This window comes from Salvia hispanica, chromosome 4 (assembly GCF_023119035.1).
Source record: "Salvia hispanica cultivar TCC Black 2014 chromosome 4, UniMelb_Shisp_WGS_1.0, whole genome shotgun sequence".
Taxonomy (NCBI): domain Eukaryota; kingdom Viridiplantae; phylum Streptophyta; class Magnoliopsida; order Lamiales; family Lamiaceae; genus Salvia; species Salvia hispanica.
In genome coordinates this window covers 29,801,048-29,820,685 of record NC_062968.1, presented here as the reverse complement: position 1 = coordinate 29,820,685, position 19,638 = coordinate 29,801,048, and the positions used below count along the sequence as shown (strand labels likewise).

At 35.8% G+C, this 19,638-nt stretch overlaps 1 protein-coding gene across 1 annotated transcript; it reads right to left on the bottom strand.

The window, feature by feature from the left end:
• Window positions 1–8,539: 8,539 nt before the first annotated feature.
• Window positions 8,540–9,675, bottom strand: LOC125218380 (bZIP transcription factor 44-like). Its single transcript, XM_048120034.1, has one exon. It carries the CDS (start codon window positions 9,166–9,168, stop codon window positions 8,731–8,733), a length of 438 nt encoding a protein of 145 aa, XP_047975991.1. The 5' UTR covers window positions 9,169–9,675; the 3' UTR covers window positions 8,540–8,730.
• Between the last annotated feature and the right edge of the window lie 9,963 nt (window positions 9,676–19,638).

Here is a 19,638-nt window from a genome sequence, read left to right as displayed (position 1 = left end):
TTTTAGAGGAAATAGAATTTCTCCAAAGTTAGTAAAGAGAATAAATAAATTCCGCAGAGTTGTGAAGCAAAGGTAGGATTAGGAAAAGTCTTATAAGCCGAGACTAAGATATAGGTGCTATCCAATAGGATGCATGCATTCCTTTTTCAAGAAAAATAGTTCAAGTATTAATTAGCGTGCTACGCTATTTATTTTCAAGGGATAAGTTGCTTAAGAGAGAGTGAGGCCAAAGCGAGTAATTGAGTTGAAACATAATCATATTAGGTGGGCTTTTGTTTAATATCCAGCACTATAGTGTGGGTATAAAGCAAATATTTGTGAAAATTATGAAAAATCATCTTTTCTCAAAATGGAACGGTGATATTTTTCAAGTTGTTTTCATGCCATAAAATGTTTGTTTTGAGGCCTATCTGTTGAGGGTTGAAGCCTACGGGTTCTGGCGACGCCAAACCTAGTTTAACGAATTCGGTTCCCAATAGGACCGCAAATCCTGTATGGAATAATGTGCACAGGTGCTAGGAGCCATTCGAGGTTGGCCGGCATGGTGTCCGTTGAAGGTGGCCACCTTCACGGTACACGTTTCTCAGATTAGGCGAGTGTTTCGAAAGAACTTAGACTGATCACTCGGACTTTTAAGATCACAAAAGAATTTAGTACGCTGGGCCTTTTAAGAAAAATCCCTGTGCAATACTGTAGATGGATGACAACTATATACTGTATGTTTTTGCTTTTCGGCATGTGTCCACCTTGTACTCATGTACTCAGCCCTGCATGTATTTATAAATGTGCAGGTTAAACGTCAAGAGGATGGAGAAATGATCGGAGTCGATGCTACTAAATAATCCAGTGGATCTTTTCACGATTCGTGTCTTCATACACGAAGTCGGTTAGTAAGGACTTATTCCGCTGCTCTTTTGTAAAGTGAGAAATCTTAGAGTCTCACCATCGAACTTTTATTCATTGATATGATGTTTGTGCTATTTCTAAGACCATGTAATGGCATGCTTGACTTCTTTTCAATGATATGACTTGGCCTTTGTGCAAATCCTCAAGTTCTTTCCCTTTTTCTCTCCCCGTTTCTTTAATCCCTCTCATTAGTTGCGGTTTACCCGCTTTCGCTATCCTTAGCAAAATGCGGTCGTATACCAAGTCCATTTGATCAATTGAAGACATGTGGCCTGTGTGAAATAGCAAATTTGCAGATCGTGAAATTGACAATTGACGATAGAGAAATCAGTTCTTGCGATGAAGAATCTGCAATTGATGATGGAGATTGTTGAACATGAGCGGAGGTATGTAGATTGTATAATTGGCTTGGGAGATCACAACAAATCAACGTGAGTGATGGAGATAGGGAAAATCTCAGCATTAGCGATAAAAATCTATAGAATCTGCGTGAGTATAGCGAATTTGCATATTCTGAAATCGATAATTGACGATGGAGTAAATCAGTTCTTGCGATGAAGATTCTTCAATTGGCTATGGAGATTGTTGAGCATGAGTATGTGCAATGGAGAATATAACAAATTAGTCCGGGAGCAGGAGGCGACGAGGGCACAGGTGTAGAGATATTGTCGGTGCCCACGAGAGGAGGTGAGCCGTACTCCGCGAGAGGCAGACCGGAGGAGGGGGGCACAGATAGGGAGGCAACCGTGAGAGGCAGGCAGGCCGGAGGAGGGTGTCGCCGGAGAGGAGGTGCAAGTGTGCTCCGCCACCTCCGTCGTGAGAGAAGGAGAGAGTGTGTGTTTGTGTGTGTAAGCGTGAATGGTGTGTGTATGTGAAAATATGAGAACAAAGTTGATTTCCTAAAATACCCCTATCCAATTTTTATTAACTAAAGTTATTTACTTATTTTAGTCATTGGATTAAGATAACATGTGGCTGAGATTTATTCTCTAGTTATACACTTAAAATGAGTTAGACCTTGATCACTTCTCAATGAGAAAATATATAGTAATTAATTTTAATATAAGGGTGAATATAAAAATATAAGACTATTTTTTATTTTTTTTTGGAAGGGAAAGTTTGCAAATAGGACAAAGCCCAAAAACGAATCAATTACTACTACTAATTTGTAACAAGAAAGAGAAGCCCAAAAACAAGAAAGAGAAGCCCAACTATGGTCCATGATCTGTGTAGCAACAGTCCGACACTCGGCCGGATACATCAAACCACATGTTGTAAAGATGCAGGCGACTTGCTCTCAACTTTAATTTCAAAAACTATTGAAATCCAATTGCAAATTTCAATTCTCGATTTTTGCTTCCAATCCTATTTTTTCGAAATTACGTAACAATCATGTCCTGCTCGGACCAATATTCGAAGAATTGAAGTCTAATTTCAATTCCTGGATCCCAATTAAATTTTTTTTATTATAAACTAAATCCACAATTTGCAAAATTAATTAAAAATCATTGTTAAGAATTTCTGACATTAATTAGTACTCCCTTGGTTAGCCATTAATCATTCCAATTTGTTATTTTCATCCGTCCTAAATAACTATCCCATTTTTCTTTTTACTATTTTTAGTACTAATCCAACATTTCACTTATTTTATTTCGCTCGCAATTTATTATAAAACTACTAATATAAATGTATGATTCGCCATTCAATAACTCTTTTCACTCACTTTAATTTGTATCACACAACGACGGATGTAGGTGGGGTCGGGTGGGGTCGACCGACCCCACCGCTGTCCATTGAGGCTGCCAAGAAACTTCAGTTTTTTGACCTCTGGCCCTATGCAGCAGCATCTCCGACCCTACACGGCAGAGCTCCATCCCATGGTTTGGCCTTCGTCGGAGTAACAGAGAGGACGAATCAGTTGGAGTAATAAGGAAGATTGGGGATTTGAGGAGAGAGACTGTAAAAAAGAATAGATATAATCTGTAATAAAGGAAACAATTCCACTTCTTTTATTTCCAATTATTTTAATAATTAAATTAAATGAAAGGGCATCACGCACGGCCTATTTTTAAAATACTAAAATTAGTCGATCCCTTTTAACATCAACATATAGATGGCTTATGTAGTTAAAATTATTTGGGTTATAGATTAAGTCACCATTATCATTACAGAAGAATATATATGATATTAACCATAATTTCAATCTATTTTTATTTCATTTATTGGATTTTTGAAGTTAATAATAAATTATCAAGCGATTATTACTTTTATAATATTGAAATATAGTAACTTTTAAGGGAGTTTATAATATTCGACCGAAAATGTATTTTCTGAATTCTTTTGAATAAGCTGCAAAAATATGTTGGGAGGTTGTCTTAATACATATCGAGCGAGAAACATTCAATTAATACTATTACAAAAGGATCAAAGAAATTTTTAAGTAGATTTTGTTAAATATAGATATTCCTAGGAAACATATATATCATTCATAACAAAAGATATGACTACACAATATGAAATATTTTTTTAAAACAATTATTTACTATATTTATTATTAATTAAATTAATTTTAAAATAATCATTTAAATATTATTATTATTATTAATTATGTATATTATCCGACCCCACGAGCTTTATTTTCTGCGCCCGTCATTGTCAATAATGAAATAAGCAATTTTATAAATAAAAAATAAAATATATGATAAACATACACATTTTAGATCATTTTTAGTTATATAAATTTAAGATAAATGAGTTATCAAATGTCATAATAGTATTATTAAATGTTCGAAGTTATTATTTCCCACATAAAGTACATAAAGTACACAGAATCAATTCATAATTTATGCTATCTCTCTGTTCTGAAAAGTTTAAATTTTTGGTTAAGCATAGATTAATACAATTGTTAAACAAAGATAGATGAAAAGAAAACGTAGTTTGTTAGTGGAAATTAAAGTCCACATTATTAGTAGGGTAGTGAGATCCAAAATCAGAAAATTCTTTGTTTTCATAGATAGACTAAGAAAGAAATAATAATTCATACTTTTAAGGGACAAATGGAGTTTGCTTAAAATGAATAGTTGATACACACTTGTTACCGCTATACATTCCCAATGTATGCAGAATTACAAATTACTACTGCATGAAGTTCTATCTTGTTTTTTAGTTTTCGACGTAATAGTGCTGATTAAAACCTCATCGTTTTGGTCGTTTTGGGGATGCTATTCGAAAAAGTCATGTCGAAAATCGAAAGATTTAAGCATATAATGGTGTTAATTGCTAACAATTTTAATTTGTAATTTTATAATATATTAGGCGTATGCATGAGAGTATAGAGCAATTGTGGAAAACATCAAATATTAGATTACAAAATTATGATCAATATTGGCTCATTCATCCGAAGCTTAATTTGATAAGAAGAATCGTAATATCAACGTCTAAGCTATATATGTCGTCGAGCCGGGTGAATGAATTGATTTGTGCAGTTTCAAAACAAAAATTCCTCGCCACCAACTTTGACTAGATGTTGTATGACTTACTAATGGCTCAACTACTAGGGTACTATCAACACCAGGCAATCCTTACTCTAATCTCTCATATTTTGTCGTCTAATAAATTATTTTAGATATATAATGAAATACATAACATGCACGTGCATAGTATATACAATTATTCCATACTCATTCCTTCTTTTAAGTATAAATAATTTTAGTAGTTGACTATATAAATTGAATACAAGATTAATAAAATAGGACATAGTTAGGAAAAAAAATATTAATTGTAGTATTATTAAATATTGATTGTGGATGAGGATACGAGGTGTCACACTATTTGGTGTTTCCGACGGAGTAGTTCACGCTTCAAAATTAACATATGAAGTAGAATTAGAAAAAAAAGGATAATCGTTAAAAACTCATAAAGTCAAAGACATACTGATATTCATTGAATACTCCACTTCAAGTCTTCAACAATAAATGTGTATAACAACATGGGCATCCGTAATATGTGGCGTGGGTCTTTATTTTCTCAAGTTATTGAAGCCACCCAATTTTGATACATTTTTTTTAAAATGAAAACGTTATTGTATATACCTTATTATGAATCCTACTTTATTTTTTCTTCTAGTTAATTTATAACAGTATTATTTTCTATCACGTAATAAGAGTCTTTTTCATTTTGATCCATCCCACCCAATACAAAACTACAAAATTAATCTTTCATGCTCCATATTCTTTGACTTATTTCACTCATATTTTATTATAAAATTAATACTCCATATATAAAAGTAAGACTTATATTCCACCAATTTTGTGCAATTACATTTCTAAAAATCGATGCTGAGTCATTAAATACGAACTCCTATTACAGAACGGTGGATACCATACAATTTTTTTACGAAACAAGAAATATATCTATAGATGTGGGATTTAGTAAGTAACATATATGGAGTACAAGATATGTTCAATATAAAGTTAAATTAATATGATGGATATAAGATGATTTCGACACTGAATTAAATTTTGAATTCATGAGAAACCCAAAATCAGAAAAGTTGCTACTTCATCAAAGCAACCGTAATAATGATGATCTAGAGCTCACGCGTCTCGTTTGGCCTTTTAACATTAAAAAAGTGTTTATAATTGATGAGAATCGTTTTAAACCCTAAACGATCCATGCTGCATTAGTTATATCTGAATCCATTGAAAATTGCTTTTTCAGTCATGAACTAATACTTATCAATTTTGCATCAATTGACGTGTGCCCACCGGATTGACGACACCTACCATTTATTCTTTATTTTTAATATCTAAGCCATTGCAAACGTCGTCGTGTTGCGGTGGAATTTGGTGTACCACATCGGTTTATGAAGGCATAGAATTTATTGGGCCCACGATTACTTTTACACTTACTTTGGGCCATAAACCCATAACTCAGGACACAATGCAACATATTATAGTCACTAGTAATGTTTTTGCATTTTTTTTATGTAAAAATATACTCGGGTTTATTATACGGAGTAATTAAACTATTGGAGTAATTACATTAGTGCGTTTGAGAATAATTTCCGGTTTATTATAATTAAACTATTTACAAGACTTCAATGCTGTAGAGTTCATAATAAAACTATCAATTAATCGGGTTTGAAATGAGTGTATTTTCCCAAAACAAATCATCAATTAGCTAGAATTATAGAATTAATTCATGACGCAACTATCTATCTCTCTTAAACCATAATCATTGATTAATGTATCAAATAAGGTCGCTATTCATAGGAATAGGTTCCATTCCATCGTTACTTTTATACTATAGGCTCCATGTATATATATCCAAACTAAAGTGAAATCACATTCTAAGATACTCAAATTGGAATTAGCCAAGGAAAAATTCAATTTGCATCAAATAATATTGTCTAAAGGTTCGAAATGATTGCATTGAATGTACAAATTTGTTCTTCATCCATTTGAGAGTGCATTTAGTCCGAAAAAATAGAAAAAGTAGGTAGGATCTTAAAATGTGCAATAAGTATATAGAGTATACATACTGAAAATGATATTTTATAAGTATAGATACCAAAAAAATATGCATCAATGAAAGTATAGATTCTAAATTTGTAATTTACTCTAAAAAAATGCTTGATTGTCTAAAACATGCTATATAACAAGCAATTTTTTATACAACAGAACCCTATCATACTGAAAAAACATTTGGAACTTTTAATTTATTTTTATGCACGTTTCATTACATCAAAAATCTTTTGTGGTAAAGATGTGCATATGTGTGCTAAGTATTATCTAAATTTATAAGTTTTAAATGTAAAATGAAGAACAAAGAGAATGATATAAATAAGTTTGCTATGAAATCTAAAGATGTTGACCACAAGTCACAACTAAGTTTGAGGAGCTCCGAAAACTTCTAGAAACATGTATACTACTGTATAAGACTAATTAAATTAAATTAAATTGTCAAACCCATTAAATTGGTGACAATTTGTGCAATTTTTCTAATAAGTAAACATGTTTAGTGACATCGACGTAATAATAGACAAACAGTTTTTATCAAACACATTTACCTTATTGCAAATGCATGATCACACATGTTTTTGAAAGGGACATGGTCATCGATCACCACTATAATTCGAACGTTTATCATTAGTAACTAAATTTGTGTATTTATTATATATGTACAATGTTAAAATTAATATCTAGATCATTTTGTTTTTTTATGAGGTCGGCGTCTACTTTTTTGTTCATGAATATACATATTGGTTGGTGGAGCTATATATATGGTGGGCTGGGGCACATTAATCACCCAACAATTAAAAATTTTTAAAGGAGAAATTTAGTAATTACACATGTTTATATGTTTAATCAAATATTATTATATTTACTTAAATTTGAGAATAGTTTCAACTTATATTCTTTTTATAGTTTATTTCTTGTATTCAAAATAGCGTTGCTTTTGTTGAAATAAAAAAATAAAATCTAGATATATGTGATATAAAATACATCTAGAAATGATCCAACTCTAGATGTTATGTCGTAAATTCTCTAGAATGGTAGACTAGAATAACTAGATAATTATTTAGGAAAAATGGAATATAAAATAAATTATTATGGTAACGTTCTATTATAAGATCAATAAGATTTATAAAAAAAAAGGGTTAGGGTTGAAACTTTTATTTGTTGGGATTGACCCGAATAGCCCGAAAAAAGTCATAATTCGATGACCCTAAACCGTAAATGGACTACACGCTCCACGTTTCATAAGTTGGTCTGATGACCCAAAAAATTTATAGGGATATAATTGAAAATTTATATCCAAAAAAAATGATAACCCAAATTATGTTAAAACCGAATAGCCCACAACCCCGATTGGGTTGGCCAAAATTAACCCGCCCGAGTTAATTCTCATTATTTATTTTCAATTTTCATTAAGCTTTTTCAAACTTTTAGAATTACTAAAAAAAATTTAAATATAAGTAAAAATATATTTTAATTCAATCAAATTTGAAAACCATACTCATTTTTTTTACTTTTACACTTTTTATGAAAATATTATATGTAAAATTTTAAAATAATCACTATTTAAGTAAAACATAAATTTTATCACTAAATGAGTTACATATTTAATTCGAATTGAAGTAATTACTCATTTATTCCAGATATAAAATGATTAATATAATATAGTAGTATTATTACTTAAAAAATAATAATATACGGAGTAAAATTTTTTGAGCCCGATTGACTTGATGGCTTAGCCTAAAACCTTAAGGGATTGAATTTGGATTTAAAGTTTATAAGATAGAAAATTTCGTCAGAACCCAAATGGTCCGAGAATTCGAGTAGGTTAACTCGACTGGGACCTATATATATTAAAGTGAAATTAATTTTGTATCGCTACTTTTTCACAAAATCAAATCATTTCTCAAAAGTCCTCGAGAATTAAAGCGAGTATTTAAATAGGGAGTGCGAGTTATAATTGTGCTTTATTTCATTATTTATATGCTCTACTAGAGGTGAAGCGCATTTTAATTACTAAGATATTTTCTCCTTTATTTCACTACATATTTAAATTGGAGTCATTATTGTCTATAATAATAATTGAATGTATATGGGCCAATGGATCCAAATCATGACAAAAGCATCAACAACACTAATAAATAATTGGAGATATTCCATTTACGCAAATGCTAATCAATCTTATGAATTAAAAATACAAGAAAGAACAACCACTAATTTTTATTTTATTTTTTAAATCCAAATCTTAAAAAACACCAACCAAGAACACGTTGACCAATTTTGCTGTGGTTCACAATTTTTTTCATCAATAATCAAACATCTCCGCCATGATTGGGTGGTGGCTCAGCCCCACCGAGTTCCACGGCGCGCCATCGCCAACCTGAAACTCCTCCGACTGAAACATGCATCCGCCGACGGCAGCGGCTGCGGCGCTAACCGAACCGATGCAGCTCAATATCTCATTGAGAGATCCGAGCCTATGCGTCAGCTCCATCATCTGCGCCGCCAGCACCGAGTTCTCCGCCTCCACACTCACGCAGCGCTCCGCGGTGGCGCCGATGCTGCTCCGGATCATCGCGTTCTCCTTCCTCAGCTGCGCCGCCTGCGCCATCAGATCGTCGAGGTGCTTCTGCTTCCGCATCCGCGACCGCCGCGCCGATTCGCGGTTCGATTGCATCCGCTTGCGCTTCCTCTGGTCCATCACCGGCGGCGAATCCGACGAAGTCACGCTCGATGTCGCCATTAATGAATTAATTGAAGTGATTGTGTGTGTTTTTGGATCAATTGAAGAATTAATCGTGTGTATTTGTATAAGGAGAGAGAGGGGATAAATTAGGGTTTGCGAATTGGGGGAAAAGTTTATGAGAAAACGTAGAACCAGTAGAGGAAGACGACGGAGAAGGATTGGACGAGATGGGTGCCGCGGCGGAGGGAGGAACTGATCATAAAACCGGACCGGAGAAGTTCGCTCAGAACGGGAGACATGGATGAATCTGGAACATCAACGGCGGTTTCTGCAACATTCAATGATTTTTTGGTGAAGTTTTGGGGTTTGTGAGGTATGAATTGAAAAACAAGTGGAGTATTTATTTTTGGCAAGATTGTATCGGAAAAATATGTGTGGTTGTTATGTAATTAACCAGAGAAACGAGGCGATAATAGAAAAACGGAAAAGAGAGGGAAAATTAAATTGGAAAGCTGTGGGTGAGAGAAGTGGAAGAGAAGGGGCTTTGGAGAAGGGGCTTTGGAGAAGGGTGAGGGGTTTGATTTATAGGAAAATGGTGGGATATTACTACTTACCAATAAAGAAAAAGGGATTTTGGAAAATAGGAGAAATGCGTGGTTAGCCATCCTAATGGGCTCAACCGGAATCGGTATCCAAATTCTATTACTTTGGTTCGGATCCAGAATTTTTCATTGATAAGCAGGAACATTCGATTAAAAATACTACTATCAAAATTGACAAAAATCGAAATAGCTAGTTATGTGTTCAATATCAAAACTATGAATTTACTTGTCGGATCCAAAGTTTCAATTTCAACACTGTAATCGTCTTATAATATATGGACTGAATTGAAATAGATTATACCGATTCTGAAAATTTTGGAATTATAATTGTTAGTTAACCGTTTGTTTGATAAAAATCAGGTGATTCGTGAAAGTTTAAAGTGAAATTCTTGAAAATAAAAGTATAATCAAAATCGGGCTAGGAAGTGGCAGATTTAAATTAAAATAAGAACGTGGGGTATGGATTCATTTGAAGAATGGTTGGGGATGAGGCATGTGGGGTGGAAATATGATGCCATAAACGTACAAGGCCAGCTGTGTGGAGCAAAATACGGTCACTGTGTCATCTATTTTTATCACGCAAATCGATGCATGATTGAACCCCATTTCTCAATAAAGTGCTTATTACCTTCACCCCCACTTCTCACTTTATCATTTCAGATTTTTCATCATTCACTCTCTCCAGCCTCTCCTTTCTGTTTTTTAGTTGAATATGAGAGAAACTAAATTATAAAATACTACTCCTAGTATATTAATTTTTGTCGAAAATTGAAATCACTCTGCTACTTATTATTGTGAAATATCTTAAAATTGAAATGCTGTCAAGAGGGAGTAGTAATACATTTAATATCATTTGTTTTATTCTTTGTTGTATTTAACTTTTCAACTGCTTTTATTTTAGCCTCTTGTACTCCATCCGTCTCAGATAATTCGTCCTGATTTTCTATTTCGGTCCATCCCATATAATTTGTCCCACTTCATTTTTACTATTTTTGGTAGTGGACCCCATATTCCACTAACTCATTCCTACTCACATTTTATTATAAAACTAATATATAAAGATATGACTCACATTCCACTAATTTTTTCAACCCACTTTTCATTACAATTCTTAAAACCCATGCCCGGTCAAAGTGACCCGAATTATCCGGGACGGAGGGAGTATATTTTATTCAATCTGTACTTAATTTACTTGTAGCAATAGTACTCTCTCCGTTCTGTAATACAAGTCTTATTTAGTTATGACATGAGTTTTAAGAAATGTAAAAGAAAATGAGTTGAATAAGTTAGTGGAACATGAGTCTCACTTATATATAGTTTTATGATAAAATATGAGTGAAATAAATTAGTGGAATGTGGGGCCTACTTACCATTTATAGTAAAAGTGAAATAGGAATCTTATTGTGAGACGAAGTGAAATAGCAAAATAGAACTCTTATTGTGGAACGGAGTGAGTAGTATTATCTAAAGAAACGTTTCAATTAAGATGGGAAGGATGTGGTCGAGATGTCTAGTTGTTTCTGTGAAATATATTTCGTTTCTAGATATGCAATAATATACAAAATTGTTAGGTCATCCCAATAGCACATTATCTCCAATTTTGTGCACACAGCACACACGTAAAGTGCTGTTAGGTTTCCATCAAGAAGTAGTGTTTTCTTGTTCTAATTCACATTCTTGTGGATTGTACTGAAAAAGAAATTTGTCGTTTAATAATATTATTTTTTGTATTTTGTCTATATTTGTGAAGTGTTTTGATCAAATCTAGATGCTTACAACTTGCAATTATATTTCCAGAAGTGGGCGGCTGATTTACCGTGGGACAATCTGCATTTGGTGGCATTCATAAAGTTACCAATAAATGTATTATTTCCAAGCAGCTGTAGAACTAGAGCCACACATTTTATGTTAAGTTTCTCAATAGGTTCAATTTATAGAAATTTAACAAATATCCATAAATTCTATTTTTATTAGTACTATAACTTATTGATAATATTTTTCATAATTAAAGCTAGCATAGAACAAATTCCAACTCTCAAATGTACTATTAACAAAAATCACAATATTTTTAAAAATTCTAATATAAACAAAAATTACTAAATTACAAATAGATAAATAAATAAATTTACCTAGTAGCTCGGCTGGTGGCTGTCCTGTACATTATTAAAATAAGTTGAATATTTGTAGGAGAGAGAGGACAGTAAAAAATCCTTAATCAGTCAACACAACCTTTGATAATCGCCAAGGAAGACTAATTTTTTTAATTATCTTTCTAAATATCTTTATGAACCTTTGCTTCCGACTAATCACATTTTGTTGCTATAATTATTACACGCCAAACTACATCTAGAAGAATGTCGATTAATGATGCATTATGCTACATACACAATCATCTAGACATCGACGTACTTTTGATTATTTTTTCCCTTTATTTCATAATTTTATTATCCTTTGACGGATTTTATTTATAACGTGATATTTATATGTACAAAAAAAATCCAACCATCACCTTGCTTTGATCTCGATCTCTCACGTTAGATTAATACTACTCCACTGTTTAAATATGATTAATCTACCACTTTATCAAAAACTGAGACGGACATTATGATTTAGCAGTACGTGTTAAAGTTCGAGAGTTTAATTAGTAAAGCAATTAGCAATCACTTAATAGAATCAACAAAATATATTAAATGTTTATATGTCGCTAATTAAATTATGGCTTTGCAATTGTGTATTTAATTTTTGTGAGTTACAATGGTCATGCAAAGTATGGTGTATACTAAGGTGCATGGTAGCTCACGTGTGCGATAGTTCACTGGATTAATGCTAGGAGAGTTAGTTACAACAGAAGCTATTTCCAGCCGTGAAGATATAAAACGGAAGCTAAAAGAGAGAGAGTTTTACACCCAAAGAGAGAAAGGAAGAGAATTCGTCGATAGAGCAGAGAGGTTACTATCTTGAGTGTGTTGTAATCTTTGTCTTCTTCTTGATTCTTTGTAGTTCATCTTTGAGAGTGTAAACTGAAGTGAGTAATACAATCGAGATCAAAACCTTTCCCGTGGATATAGGTTTATACCGAACCACGTAAAATCGAGTTGTGTTGTCTTGTTTTCGTTTTCTTTATTGTTCGGTGATCATATCGGCGCCCAATCCCTATCAAAGTGACGCCGTCTGTGGGAATGTCGATGGCGCGATACGATGCCGAGAAGTTCGATGGCAAATCGGATTTTGGTCTCTGGAGAATTAAGATGGAATCCTTGTTGATCCATCAAAGTCTAGATGAGGCGCTCAAGGCGAAAGAAGATGATGATAAGGCTACGGGGAAGTGCCAAGAAATTCTAAGGAAGGCGCGTAGCACAATATTCTTGAGTCTTGATGATAAAGTCTTGAGAGAAGTGGCGCATGAGAAGACTGCGTGTGCGGTGTGGAAGAAGTTCGAGGAGCTCTACATGGTAAAATCCCTAGCTAACCGATTGTATTTGAAGCAGCAGCTCTACAATTACAGATTTGTGGAGAATAAGTCTTTAAGTGAGCAGATCGATCAGTTTGCAAAGTTTGTGGACGATCTGGAGAATGTTGAAGTAAAGTTGGAAGATGAGGATAAAGCAATTGTCCTCCTCAATGCTCTACCATCTTCCTATGAGCAGTTGAAGGATGCTCTGTTGTATGGAAGGGATAAACCCATCACATTGCTTGAAGTTCAAACAGCTCTCAAGACCAAGGATTTTCAGAGGCAAAGTAGCTTTCTCCCTATTGGATCTGAGGAAGTATTGAATGTCAAGAAATGGAAGGGAAAAGGGAAGCGGAAAGGATGCTTCAACAAGGAGTCTCATGATGCTGATAAAGCCCAAAAGAAGGAGACAAGGAGCTGGCACTATTGCAAGAAACCAGGGCACATCAAAAGGAATTGCTTCGCATGGAAGAGGAAGCAGAATGCCACTGAAGGAGCAACACCAGGTACAACTGATCTAGTTCAAGATGAACAAAATATGCACATTCTTAATGTGGTGGATCTATTAGTGAATGTTGGATAGTAGTTTCAGGGTGTAGTTTTCATATTTGTTCTCATCATGAATGGTTTCAAGAGTTTAAACCCTCAACTGGATCAGTAGTTCTTGGAAATAATCAGACCTGTGCTATTAGAGGAATGGGCTCTATCAGATTGAAATTAGCATCTGGCTCTGTGGTCTTGCTTACTAATGTTAGATTCATTCCTGAAATTAAGAGGAATCTTGTCTCTTTGGGAGTCTTGCAGTCAAAGGGCTATGGTTTTAGAAGCCAAGATGATCAGATGGAAATCTATTTTGGAAGTGCAGTAGTTATGAAAGCTATGAGGAAGTAGACCCTATACTACCTAGATGCAGAGGTTATTGCAGGGAATGGCTATAGTGTTGAAAGAGGAGTAAGTGATCTCAAACTGTGGCATTCAAGGTTAGGACATCTGGGGCAAAAAGGCATGAAAGTCTTGGTAAAATAGCGGATTTTTAATCATGATGATTCTGCAGATTTAAAGAGTTGTGAGCAGTGCATAATGGGTAAGAGCAAGAAGCAACCATTTCCTAAGGGTAAGCATGTTGGGGTTTGTATACTAAAAGATGCCTCGAGCGTACATGCCTTTGTACAGTCAGCTTGTGCATGTATACGAGAAACGCCACGTCCACTTGTTTACCTAATTATGAGAATAAATAATATAATATAATGGTTTATTATTGAAATATGATAAACAAGTCTAAGGCTTTTTACTAAGAAGGTCAAGTAGGGAAATTCGATGAATCTCCTCATGAGTTTTCCAGTAGGGGACTTGGCCAGATCTAGTAAGAAGAAAAACGTATTCACAACCTAGATAGGCTTTGGCTACCTATTGGTACGGTTGCGGTGTTTGTGATAATTCTCTCTTACCTAAGAAGAGATTGGTAACACCGGTGTGGTAAAGCACTGAAAGGATCTAATCCGAAATGTATTCTTTATTGCTATCTACTGAAAGAATATATTTCAGAAAGTTTAGTATTTTCTAGTCTATGATATTAATATCAATATTGTTTATTCAATCAAACGCCACTTTGACTTATCAATATGTGAGAGTTTGTACGTAACTCAAGTTCATGATATCTTGGGTGGTAGTAATTGAATAACATGAAGGTATTGGAATATTATTTCATAGAATTCGCGTGCCCAGTGTGGTATGATTAAATCCCTAAAAGGGTGATCCCCAATGAGGTGTTTGAAAGAGGAATTTATTATTCAGAAATCTGCGCAGTTGGAATTTATTCCACGAATAATAAATAAAGTTTCAAACTAGAAAAACTCTTTGGAGAATTAATTTAATTCTAGTCACATAGCAGACAAAAGAATTAAATTGATGGATCAAGATAATCTTAAACGCGGGAAATATTATAAAATAAAATGGACCCAAGTTATTTGTAATTTGGTGATTTAAGTGGGAGTGCAATATTATTCTTTAGTGGAACAAAATAATATTCCATTGATAATATATTAAATCATGGGTCATTTGATTTAATTAGTTAATTATCTAATGGGTGAGCCCAACACTTAAGTCATTCCATGGATCCCCTTACTAGCCCAATAAGGTCCACTATAAATAATGAATGAAATGGAAACCCTAGCACACAATCCAAGACAACACAAAACCCTAACCCTAGGAGGCAAATCGGCGCCTCCCTCTTCTCTCTCACTTGGTCTCGATTTTCGTGCCTAGCACGTGGGAGAATTAGGGTTTTGATTATTGTTCTTGATCTATCCTAATTCATAGGATTAGATCTAGACAATTTGGTGTTTGTATTGGGTTTCCCTAGATCCATTCAAAGTTATTTAATTGATAATCTAAGATCCGCCCACACGGATGGAGAATCAAGGACAAGGGAATAGTACGGAAGATTCGTGGTCGATAAACCAAGGATCTCCGGGTGGTGCAGCTAGCAACGTCAATCCAATGATGGATTATGAGGTAACAATCGAATCTACATCGAATATGCATGATTATGTGTTTATTTGATGTTATATCTATAGATCTATGTTTATTGCATGAAATTGGAGTCGAATGCATAATCACCTAAATAGATCCGTTAAGGACCTATTTGTTTTCCGTGTCTTCCGCTGCGGTAGTCCCAACAGTCTTCCCTTGATCTTCTGGGTTTACGTAGATCTGGAAATAGCCACTGTATCCATCAAGGAAACAAAAATACTGTTTGTCGGCTAACCTTTCTAACATCTGGTCAATGAAAGGAAGGGGAAAGTGATCCTTCTTTGTGGCCTCATTCAACTTCCTGTAGTCGATGCACATCCTCCACCCAGTCACCAGCCGCGTGGGCACCAACTCGTTCTTTTCATTCTTGACAACCTGTATTCCAGACTTTTTAGGCACCATATGGACAGGACTGACCCACTCACTATCCGGGATGGAGTAGATGATCCCTAGAGAGAGCAGTTTCAACACCTCCTTCAGAACTTCCTCCCGCATGTTCGGATTCAGCTTCCGTTGTGCGTCTCGGTGAGCCTTTACACCCTCCTCTAACCGGATGTGATGCATGCAGAGATCAGGGCTGATTCCTACTAAATCGGAAAGGGTCCATCCTATTGCTTTCTTGTTCCGCTTGATTACTTCCAACAATTCATTCTCCTGCTCCTTAGTCAAGTTACTGTTGACTATCACTGGGAATGCCCCATTCTCTTCCAAGTAAGCATACTTGAGACCTGGTGGGAGTGTCTTCAGTTCCTTCTTGGTGTCGTTCGTCTCCTGGGGCAAGGGATTTTTTTCTGCAATCTCAGGTAATGTCTCCTTCTCAGACCCAGGAGAATTTTCCAGATTAGCCACATGGGTTGATCCCCTTGATCTAGCTTACTCGGGATTTTTGCAAAACTCCATGATGGCTTCTGTTAGTTCCTCATCTGTCAATTCTATTGTGTTCATTGCTGCACACCAACCTACAAATTCTCAATCGATTAAATGACTCAACTCTGAGTTGTCAATTTGTTCATGTATCAATTCCGTCTCAAGATATTCCGTCTTTTCATTCCCTCATCTATGCTAAATGTATATTTTTCCCCATTATAGTCCAAGCAAATCGTTCCATCAAAAACATCAATAATGGTCTTGGCAGTGCGTAAGAATGGTCTCCCTAAAAGCACGCCACTAGACTCAGCAGACTCATTATCATTCATTTTGATAACATAGAAATCAGCAGGATATAGAAAATCATGCACCTTAACTATGACATTTTCTAACACACCTTCGGGACAGATGCAAGTTCTATCTGCTAACTGGATTACCACCTTGGTAGCGACCATCTTAACTCCTGTCAGTTTCTTGTAGATTGAAAGTGGTAAAACATTTATAGACGCCCCTAGATCACACATGGCATGCTCGACACTGATATCCCCTAGAGAAATGGGTAATGTGAACATACCTGGGTCTGTGCATTTCGAATGCATCCTTCTCTTTTGTATCACAGCAGATACATTTTCCCCGATCACAATCTTCCCGTCTGGCTTTGTCTTCCAAGATATGAATTCCTTGATGAACTTACTAAAGGCATGCATCTTCAGGGCTTGCAAGAAGGGCAGGTTGATTTCCAGCTTGCTAAAAATTTCCATGAGGTCCTCTGTATCATCTTTCTTTTTCTTGGCTTCTCCTCGGTATGGAAACGGCTTCGCTCGCTTCACCGCATTTGTGGAACTCCCAGCTGGGATTTCGCCAATTTCCCTGCTCACTTCCTTAGTTCCTATGTCAGGCTCTGGATCTAGGAAAAATGAGTCAGCTGCTCGTGGTAAAGATCCCTCTAAATCTCCCTTCTGGAGGTCATCTTGAGCATGAACTTCTCTGGGTCTGGGGCTGGCCTTGTGAAACACTTGGGTCTCCTTCCCCTCACTTGCCTGTGCGGGTACGTCTTCATCGGTCTCCGGGATCGGTCCTTCATAACCCCGCTCTTATCTCAAGGTGATTTGACTAATGTTTGCTCGATCAGGTGGCTTGACTGCAACAAAGTTTTCCTTCATTCCCCCGCATCTCATTCAAAGAAACCGCGATCTGAGACAACTGCTTCGCCATTATGTCCATGGCTGCTTTGTGTTCCAATTGAGCGTCTTGCAGTTTGTGCACCACGTCATTGTTGGAATGCAGGTTATTCTGCATGAACTGCTGCGAATTCACTAGGTCGTGGACCTTATCATCTAAACTCCTCGGTGGTCTGGAGTTGAATTGATTCGAGTTCGACCCTTGACCTTGGTTTTGTCCCTGGTTCTGCCGATAATTCCCTTGATTTTCTTGGTGGTTGTTGTACTGGTTGCCAGATCCTTGATTCCCTTGATTGTTAGGTTGGGAACTCTAGTAATTTCCTTTGTTATTCCTCTGGTGTGGTGGCACATAGGAGCTCCCTGGATTGTTCTGATTCCTGCTTCCCCAATTAGTATGATCTTGATTCATGTGTCCCAATTGCAGCTGCCCCTCCTGATTCTTCCCTGACAAGTTGGATTGCCTCTCTGGAGGGTGTGCATAATTTGTGATCAGGCGGTTGATTTTGATCATTGTCAGTCCATCTAAAATTAGGGTGAGTCCTCCATGGGGCCTCCTTTTGCCTTCCTTGATTCCAACTTCCATCCGGATTCCAGCTTTCCATCGAATTCGTCTGGGCTTGGTAATCTCCTTCGCAGGGTTGACCGCAATAAGGTTGCAGTTGCCTTTCCTCTAGACCGGGGGGTTTCTCATTCTCCGGTGGGGCATGAGGGTTGTACTTCTCAATTGCATTCAACAGTGCTTTCTCCAACTTATCTATCCTGGCCTCCACCTTCGTATCGTCTTGCTCTGTTACTGCGTTGGTCGATCCCCTCCTCATAATGCTCCGCAGGTTATCATAGGCCTTTTTCGCCTCGATCAACCCCAAAGTCTCTCTGGCTTCACTTGCTTTATTTTTGGTAAAATTTCCCCCGCTCGAGGAATTCATCAAATCCTTTGATTCAGGGTTTGCATCTTCGTAAAACAGATAGTAAGTCTCTGCCTCAATCATCCTGTGGTTCGGACAAGCATCCAACAGTCCCTTGAACCGGGACCAGTAAGAACTCAGGGACTCATCATACTCTTGCTTGCACTCCTAGATCTCCTTCTTCAATGCATTCTTCTTGTTGGACGGGAAGAAATAATCTAAGAATTCTAGCTTGAAATCCTTCCATGTGTTGATCGAGTCTGGTGGGAGCCTCAGCAGCCAGGTATTAGCCTCCCCCTTAAGGGCAAACGGGATTGCTCGCAAACGGTAGTCCTCCTCAGTCGCCTCGTTGGGTCGCTTTTGGATACTGCACAGCTTACTAAACTCGTTTAGGAATTCGTAAGGAATTCATTCCTTCGCCCAGAGAATGTGGGAAAAACTCCTAGCACATTTGTCTTGATATCGATAGACCTCCGGCGCTGGTTCGAGACTATGGCGTGGGCGGGCTCACCGTCCAGATGCGTGGTGAGCGAACCTATCTCCGGATCGGGATCCACTAAGTGTGCCCTAAACATAATCATTTCGCCTCAAAAAGCATCAAATGCTATACTATGACTATTATGTCTTTAGTCCTTATACACTTGTGTGGTGGTATTCTATAATTTTTTTTTTCTTTTTATAGTTTTAGTGTATTTATTATTATGTGTTCATTTTTTTTGTTTTTCCTTTTCTTTTTAAATTATTATATATATTGAGATAACACAAATTTTAATGTGTGATAAAAATATGATATAATACTCATTCTCAATCGAATCAAATTGTACAGAAATATAAATTTAATCAAGTAATGAACATTTAGTTCACATTGAATATATATACTCATCTTCGTGATTTTCTCACTTTACTCACTTTATTTATATTTTTGTCATACTTTATTAATTTTATACTAATAATTTTGAGCTAGATGAGGCTATTTTTAGTATATTGTT

Excerpts from the sequence above, each read along its gene's own strand:
- LOC125218380 (XM_048120034.1), bottom strand. The coding sequence starts at position 9,168 with ATGGCGACATCGAGCGTGACTTCGTCGGATTCGCCGCCGGTGATGGAC.